A 9,055-nucleotide genomic window follows, 5' to 3' on the forward strand; every position below is an offset into this window, starting at 1 on the left:
AGATTCGTCAAAATAAAATAGACCAAAAAGAGAGTAGTCTCAGACAGTATAATATTCTTCAAAATAAAAATCTGGAATAGAAATCCCTCTTCTGTGTATATCTTTAGAATGCAAATCCAGGACAGCTTTTTGCAACAAAAACAGAGATAAGCTATTAATTAGTGCGTAGCAGAGAGAAGTTATGGCTCCCCAGTGAGATGTCAAAAACCGATCAATCTGGCAAATCTCTTTTAAACAGCAACAATTTAAGTCAAGTAAAAGAAAAATATAGAAAGAAGGGTGCTTGCCTGTTAGTGCGTTCTCTCTTAGAAGATAAGATGAACGTTCGCTTTAACAGATAGAGCTTGCTGTTGAAAATCCGTCCCACCTTCGTCGGCTGGACCTCGTCCCATAAATTAATGAGATCTGGTCGTCCCAACAAAAATAGGCTTTGAGGTTAATCTCTTCGTTTCTCCCTACCCGGGAGAAGTTTAATCAGTCAAAAAAAAAAGAAAAAACTGACTGATATATCTGAATAAGCTTCTTTTGAGGCAGGAGCCCGTCTCAAAAGCAGGCACAGGCTAAGTCACCCTTCCCGGAAGTCCCTGTGATGTATTTTTTCAAGTAAAATAACAAAACTGCTCTGACTGAAGCTCTTCCCACATCGTGTGCATTTATATGGTTTCTCCCATATGTATTCTGTAATGTGAATTAAGATTACTGCTCACACCGAAGCTCTTTCCACACTCCATGCACTTAAATGATGTCTCCCATGTGCTTTCTGTGATGTAATATGAGGTGAATACTCTGACTAAAGCTCTTTCCACACTCCCTGCATCCATATGGTTTCTCCCCTATATGTGTTCTCTGATGTAAACAAAGATTACTGCTCCGACTGAAACTCTTTCCACACTCCATGCATTTAAATGGTTTCTCCTTTGTGTGTATTTTTTCATGTAGAGTGACGTAACTGCTCTGACTGAAGCTCTTCCCACATTGTGTGCATTTATATGGTTTCTCCCCTGTGTGTATTCTGTAATGTGAATTAAGATTACTGCTCACACTGAAGCTCTTTCCACACTCCATGCATTTAAATGGTTTCTCCTGTGTGTGGATTCTTTCATGTAACGAAAGGTGAGTTTTCCGACTGAAGCTCTTTCCACACTCCATGCATTTAAAAGGCTTCTCCCCAGTGTGTGTCCTGTGATGTAATGTCAGTTTACTATTGTTACTAAAGCCCTTTCCACATATCACGCATTTACATGGTTTCTCCCCTGTGTGGGTTCTGTAATGTTCAGAAAGACTACTGGTCTGACTAAAGCTCTTTCCACACTCCCTACATTTATATGGTTTCTCCCCTGTGTGCATTCTTTGATGTAAAGTAACATAACTACTCTGAGTGAAGCTCTTCCCACATTGTGTGCACTTAAATGGTTTCTCCCCTGTGTGTATTCTTTGATGAATGGTTAGGTTACTCCTCATACTGAAACTCTTTCCACACTCCATGCATTGAAATGGTTTCTCCCCTGTGTGTGTTCTTTGATGTGCGGTTAATTTACTCCTCGAACAGAAGCTCTTTCCACACTCCATGCATTGAAATGGTTTCTCCTCTTTGGGGTTTTTTTCATGCTGTTTTGGTCCCTCATGATTTCCAAAGAACTCTTTCTGTACTTCGCACTCGGCTATTGCTGATGACACCATCTGTGGTTCCCCGTCATTCTCATTCTTCTCCACAACATCTGTCAAAGGGGAGAAAAAAGTCATGATTGAATATCAAGGCAAAAACAAAGAATCTCATCACAGATCAACTTCACTTAGACGAATCTTGATTTTTGCATCTCCACAATTCTCCCCCTTTCCAACTTTGGAAGGTTCCCCAAACATTCTACAATCTCAAACAACAACATGAATTCCATTTTGGTCCACATGCCACTTGAAGTCCTTATCCACAAGGCACTTAGAATTAAAAAGGTGCCAGAGCAGCTTTTAAACTGACTGAGGGGGGAAACCCGACAGGAGCTGAGAAAGGTCCGGTTCGGAATAAACCTCCCCCCTGGGATAAAAACCAAAGAAATGATGAAATTTTAAAAGGGGTAGGCCTAGAAGTAGGCATTGTGAGAGCAGGGGCACAGGATAAAAATTCAGAAGAGCAAAATTACCACAGGCCAAACCACAAGTGCCAAAGACACTTGAAGAGAGACACTGCTTACAAGTGCCTGTACGCTAATGCTAGGAGCCTGCGAACCAAGATGGGAGAACTGGAGTGCTTGGTCTTAGAGGAGAGCATTGATATAGTGAGCATAACGGAGACCTGGTGGAATGGAGAAAACCAGTGGGATACGGTTATCCCTGGATATAAACTATATCGGAAGGACAGGGAAGGACGTATTGGTGGCGGACTCGCTCTATATGTCGGAAGGCAGAGCTGGGGTCCCAATCCCGGGGAGCTGGATCCCGGAGAGTTGGGAGAAGAGTATTCGGATGGATGGCAGAGGGAAGGGGGAGGAACTTCCCCCCTTTGGAGCGAAGACGAAACAGAGGAACTGCCAGTGATAAGGTCGCTTAGCAACGGGGAGCCTGAGCCCTCCCTGGACATTCTCATGCCTCCCCCTCTTTCAGGCTCAGAGCAAGAGGGGAAAGAGGGAGGGCTGCTCACAGCCGAAAAGCGGGGAGGCAGTTTACCATCAGCCCCTCCCCTATCCCCCATCCTGGAATCGGAAACTTCAGAAGAGGAGGGGGTGATGCTTCCCCCCTCACCGTGCACACGCAGACAGCTGAAAAGACAGGAGAGAAGGGGGGGAAGGCGGGCAGTACCTGAGGGGCAGTTAAGGAGGAGCGAAAGATTGCGTGCCCGTTTGGCCCCTTCTTAAAGAACAGGCTGGAAGAAGTCCCTTGCTCTGTCAACTTTCTCCCAATGCCGCAGGACCTGTATCCCTGTATTGCTTCATGAGAAAACGCAGTCTTTGTTTGGACATTACCCTAATAAAACACGAATTAACTACAGCCGTTGGTCTGGTTCCTGAGTCACATCCTGGGCCTGACACTATACGTGAAAGAAGGCATTGAATCCAGCAAGCTCGAAACCCCAAAAGAGGCAGACTCCTCCACAGAATCGTTGTGGGTGGTGATACCATGCCCCAGGAGGGACTTAATACTGGGAACGATCTATCGTCCCCCTGATCAAAATGCTCAGGGAGACCTGGAGATGAGATATGAAATTGAGGAAGCATCCAAACTAGGAAATGTGGTAGTAATGGGTGACTTCAACTACCCGGACATAGACTGGCCGCATATGTGTTCCAGTCATGACAAAGAAGCAAAATTTCTAGATATTCTAAATGACTGTGCCCTAGACCAGTTGGTCATGGAACCGACCAGAGGGATGGCAACCCTGGACTTAATCCTCAGTGGGGACCGGGACCTGGTGAGAGATGTAAGTGTTGTTGAACCGATTGGGAGCAGTGACCATAGTGCTATTAAATTAAACATACATGTAAATGGCCAATTGCCAAGAAAATCCAACACGGTCACATTTGACTTCAAAAGAGGAAACTTCACAAAAATGAGGGGATTGGTAAAAAGAAAGCTGAAAAACAAAGTCCAGAGGGTCACATCACTCGAAAATGCTTGGAAGTTGTTTAAAGACACTATATTAGAAGCTCAACTGCAGTGCATACCGCAGATCAGAAAAGGTACCGCCAGGGCCAAGAAGATGCCAGCATGGTTAATGAGCAAAGTCAAGGAAGCTCTTAGAGGCAAAAAGTCTTCCTTCAGAAAATGGAAGTCTTGTCCGAACGAAGAAAATAAAAAGGAACACAAACTCTGGAAAAAGAAATGCAAGAAGACAATAAGGGATGCTAAAAAAGAATTTGAGGAGCACATTGCTAAGAACATAAAAACCAACAACAACAAATTCTATAAATACATTCAAAGCAGGAGACCATCTAGGGAGGCGATTGGACCCTTGGATGATAAGGGAGTCAAAGGTGTACTAAAGAACGATAAGGAGATTGCAGAGAAGCTAAATGATTTTTTTGCATCTGTCTTCACAGTGGAAGATATAGGGCAGATCCCTGAACCTGAACTAACATTTGCAGGAAGGGATTCTGAGGAACTGAGACAAATAGTGGTAACGAGAGAGGAAGTTCTAGGCTTAATTGACAATATTAAAACTGACAAATCACCGGGCCCAGATGGCATCCACCCGAGAGTTCTCAAAGAACTCAAATGTGAAATTGCTGATCTGCTAACTAAAATATGTAACTTGTCCCTCAGGTCTTCCTCCGTGCCTGAGGACTGGAAAGTGGCCAATGTAACGCCAATCTTCAAAAAGGGATCCAGAGGGGATCCCGGAAATTACAGGCCAGTTAGCTTAACTTCTGTCCCTGGAAAACTGGTAGAAAGTATTATTAAAGCTAGATTGACTAAGCACATAGAGAGCAAGCCTTGGTGAAGCAGAGCCAGCATGGCTTCTGCAAGGAAAGTCCTGCCTCAGTAACCTATAGTGTCAACAAGCATATAAATAGAGGTGATCCAGTGGACATAGTGTACTTAGACTTTCAAAAAGCATTTGACAAGGTACCTCACCAAAGACTTCTGAGGAAGCTTAGCAGTCATGGAATAAGAGGAGAGGTCCTCTTGTGGATAAGGGATTGGTTAAGAAGCAGAAAGCAGAGAGTAGGAATAAACAGACAGTTCTCCCAATGGAGGGCTGTAGAAAGTGGAGTCCCTCAAGGATCGGTATTGGGACCTGTACTTTTCAACTTGTTCATTAATGACCTAGAATTAGGAATGAGCAGTGAAGTGGCCAAGTCTGCTGACGACACTAAATTGTTCAGGGTTGTTAAAACAAAAAGGGATTGCGAAGAGCTCCAAAAAGACCTCTCCAAACTGAGTGAATGGGTGGAAAAATGGCAAATGCAATTCAATATAAACAAGTGTAAAATTATGCATATTGGAGCAAAAAATCTTAATTTCACATATACGCTCATGGGGTCTGAACTGGCGGTGACCGACCAGGAGAGAGACCTCGGGGTTCTAGTGGACAGCACGATGAAAATGTCAACCCAGTGTGCGGCAGCTCTGAAAAGGCAAATTCCATACTAGGGATAATTAGGAAAGGTATTGAAAATAAAACAGCCAATATAATGCCATTGTATAAATCTATGGTGCAGCCGCATTTGGAATACTGTGTACAGTTCTGGTCGCCTCATCTCAAAAAAAGGATATTACAAGGTTCAGAAGAGGGCAACCAGAATGATCAAGGGGATGGAGCGACTCCCTTACGAGGAAAGGTTGCAGCATTTGGGGCTTTTTAGTTTAGAGAAAAGGCGGGTCAGAGGAGACATGATAGAAGTGTATAAAATTATGCATGGCATTGAGAAAGTGGATACAGAAAAATTCTTCTCCCTCTCTCATAATACTAGAACTCGTGGACATTCAAAGAAGCTGAATGTTGGAAGATTCAGGACAGACAAAAGGAAGTACTTCTTTACTCAGCGCACAGTTAAACTATGGAATTTGCTCCCACAAGACGCAGTAATGGCCACCAGCTTGGATGGCTTTAAAAGGAGATTAGACAAATTCATGGAGGACAGGGCTATCAATGGCTACTAGCCATGATGGCTGTGCTCTGCCACCCTGGTCAGAGGCAGCACGCTTCTGAAAACCAGTTGCCGGAAGCCTCAGGAGGGGAGAGTGTCATTGCACTCAGGTCCTGCTTGCGGGCTTCCCCCAGGCACCTGGTTGGCCACTGTGAGAACAGGATGCTGGACTAGATGGGCCACTGGCCTGATCCAGCAGGCTCTTCTTATGTTCTTATGTCCAGATGTGTCTGGTTTTTCCTCCTACTGCAACACAACTGTGGTATACATTTAGAAAAGAATATGCAATAAGAAGCAGGGTGAAGGGTAAAAGAAGTGCAGGAGGACTGTCAAAAAGCAAACATGGCACAGATCACTGCTCAGTGGTTCCTATGAATTTGGCTGCAGTCAGAAGACGTAGTCTTTAGAAATACAGGAACATAAGCAGTTGCCTTATACTGAAGGAGACCACTGGTCCCTCTCGCTCAGCGCTGAATATTAAGCTGTCCCTGAAGATTCCAGGGACTAAGCCTAGCACCTTCTCCATAGAACTCATGTGCTCTATCTCTGAACTAAGGCAAAGCTGGCCCAAGGGGCACATTACACAAGTCTGAGATGATGGTCTGCACTGTAGGGGCAATTCCTTACCAGTTCAAACACAGCATGGTATATATTTCACCGGCAACCTTTGAATTTAGCCACAGATTTTGCATTGTCCTTTTGTTCCCATTAAAACTTTTCCCAAGGTACCTGCTGATATTGACCCTTCATCACAGCCCGATCCAACTGGATACTGTACTTCCAGCCAACAGATGAACTCCGGTTTTGAAATTCCTTTACGAGAAAATGACAAGCTAGTTAGTTCTGAACCCAAATTATCTAGGCATGAAGAATCAGAGAAGCTCCTGCTGGATCAGGCCAATGGCCCATCTAGTCCAGGATCCTGTTTTCACAGTGGCCAATCAGATGTCCATGGGAAGCTTACCAGCAGGACATGAGTGCAAGAGCACTCTCCCCTCCTGCAGCTTCCAGCAACTTGTATTCAGAAGCATAGCGCCACTGACCATGGAGGCAAAGCACTGCTAGAGCCATTGGCTGCTACATCATGACTAGTAGCCACTGATAGCCCTATCCACCATTTATTTGTCTAATCCTCTTATAAAGCCAATCAATTTGTTGGCCATCTCTGCCTCTTGGGGGAGTGAATTCCACAGCTGAAGGATATGCTGCGTAAATAAGTTTTGTCTCTACTTAATTTTCCAGTGTTCAGCGTCACTGGATGTCCACCAGTTCTACTGTTATGAGAGAGGGAATGAAATGTTGCAGAGATAAGTGCAAAGTTGTACACCAAGGAAAAGAAACCAAATACACAGTTATAAGATGGGGGTCGCTTGGCTCAGCAATACTACATACCACCGAGTCACAGCAGGACTCGATACAGGAATCCAAATCCAAGCATCCCCGACAGATGGCTGTCCAGCTGCCTCTTGAATGCCTCCAGTTTCGGAAAGCCCACTACCTCTCTAGGTAATTGGTTCCATTGTTGTATGGCACTAACAGGAAGTCTCGCCCTTTGGCTTGCCAAAGATGTTTTCATGAAGCCACACCAACCTGCTCATACAACCAAGAGTTTAAAGTGGGCTCCTGATTGCTCCTTTGCTGGAGCGAGGCATGCTCCCACCCACCTATGAGCTGAAGGGGTCTTGCTCAGTTACCACTGAATGGAGAGGGAAGAGCCTCACTCCTAGCGCTGCTCTTTGAAGCAGCCCCCACAGCACCGTTCAAATTCTGAAATTCCTCTTGCCAAAAGAATTTCTTGCATGCCTATTTGCTCCTGTTTGTTGCTTTTTGAACCAGCTGCCTTATGGGAGGAGGGATTTCTCCTGTGGTCAGTTGATCCTTCCAAAAGCAGCCTTCGCCCCGCCTTTAAAAGCCACTCATTTAATAGAGAAGGCTGCTTTCAACTAGTGATTTGCAGCTTTACCATGCTCGCAATTTGCACTCGCGTCCTGCTTGTCCGCTTCTCATAGGCTTCCCTTTGTCAGGCTCACTGTGTTCTTTTTTTAAACCTCCTACATTGGGCACCGGACAGGGAAGTGGGGGAGACTTGCAAAGCCCTGCTCTAAGGGTTGTGCAGGTAAAAGGCAAAGTAACCAATACAAGCAAAAGCCAATAAATCAATAGTATTAAAATCACATGAAAGGAAATAAAACAGACATTCAGGAATCTCGTTGAGGGCAGTATGCTTCTCGGTTCTCATAGGCATCTGCTTGGCCACTGGGAGGACAGGACGCTTGACGAGATGGGCCACTGGCCTGATCCAACAAGATGACGACACTAAATTGTTCAGGGTTGTTAAAACAAAAAAGGATTGCGAAGAGCTCCAAAAAACAAGTGTAAAATTATGCATATTGGAGCAAAAAATCTGAATTTCACATATACGCTCATGGGGTCTGAACAGGCGTTGACCGACCAGGAGAGAGACCTCGGGGTTGTAGTGGACAGCACGATGAATATGTCGACCCAGTGTGCGGCAGCTGTGAAAAAGGCAAATTCCATGCTAGGGATAATTAGGAAAGGTATTGAAAATAAAACAGCTGAGATCATAATACCGTTGTATAAATCTATAGTGTGGCCGCATTTGGAATACTGTGTACAGTTCTGGTCGCCTCATCTCAAAAAGAATATTATAGAGTTGGAAAAAGTTCAGAAGAGGGCAACCAGAATGATGAAGGGGATGGAGCGACTGGTTGGCCACTGTGAGAACAGGATGCTGGACTAGATGGGCCACTGGCAGGCTCTTCTTATGTTCTTATGTCCTTAAAGCCATCTAAGATATCCTCTAGGAAAACGTGCACACTGATGGGTTAATGTGTCAGAATGGAATGGAAGAATCCTTCCATTCCCAGACCAAAAAGGACCCCCAACACAGCCAAGCATCTACCTGCTGATGCCTCCTCTTCTTTGAGGTCCTGGATAAACGGGGCTTTTCTTTCTTCCCAACAGGAATTGAGGTCCAATTCTGTCAAGGAAAGAGAGAAAACTAGTTACTTTTGACCAGAAAATACTCAGTCCTTGTACACAGAGCCTTTTAAAGCTAACAAGAGGTATAATTTTGATCTGGTAAGTCCTGCACTCCATGAATAGAATAAGAACCTGTAGAGTCAGTCTTGCACTTGTGAATATGCATTCACTGGACATGAAACTCATCTTGAAATGCCTGTTGGGGATGACATTGCGGAATCTTGTGTAATGAGCCAGCCCAGATATTGGCTTAAAATATGCTTACAATGTGCCAAAATCATTTACATTTCTTTATATTTGCTTAGCCTATGCGGCTTTTTAACACACAAGTGGGATAGAGGAAAAACTTTCTCTTTTATAAATGGGCTTTTTCCCGCCCTCCCTCCCGAACAGAGCCATGTTTTCTTATGAAACAGACTACAAGAGATAAGGAAGTCTAGGCAGTCAGCCAACACTCTGGCTATTTCAGA

At 44.5% G+C, this 9,055-nt stretch overlaps 1 protein-coding gene across 1 annotated transcript in view; it reads right to left on the reverse strand.

Annotated features, from left to right (window-relative positions):
* Positions 1 to 202: 202 nt before the first annotated feature.
* LOC133381656 (zinc finger protein 420-like) overlaps positions 203 to 9,055 on the reverse strand; it is a 58,681-nt gene continuing 49,828 nt past the window's right edge. Inside the window, exon 7 of the mRNA XM_061621005.1 lies at positions 203 to 1,523. Coding sequence (XP_061476989.1) covers positions 736 to 1,523 — 788 coding nt within the window. The 3' untranslated portion in view covers positions 203 to 735. The remainder of the gene's footprint in view (positions 1,524 to 9,055) is intronic.

This window comes from Rhineura floridana, chromosome 3 (assembly GCF_030035675.1).
Source record: "Rhineura floridana isolate rRhiFlo1 chromosome 3, rRhiFlo1.hap2, whole genome shotgun sequence".
In the NCBI taxonomy this organism is placed as follows: Eukaryota; Metazoa; Chordata; class Lepidosauria; order Squamata; family Rhineuridae; genus Rhineura; species Rhineura floridana.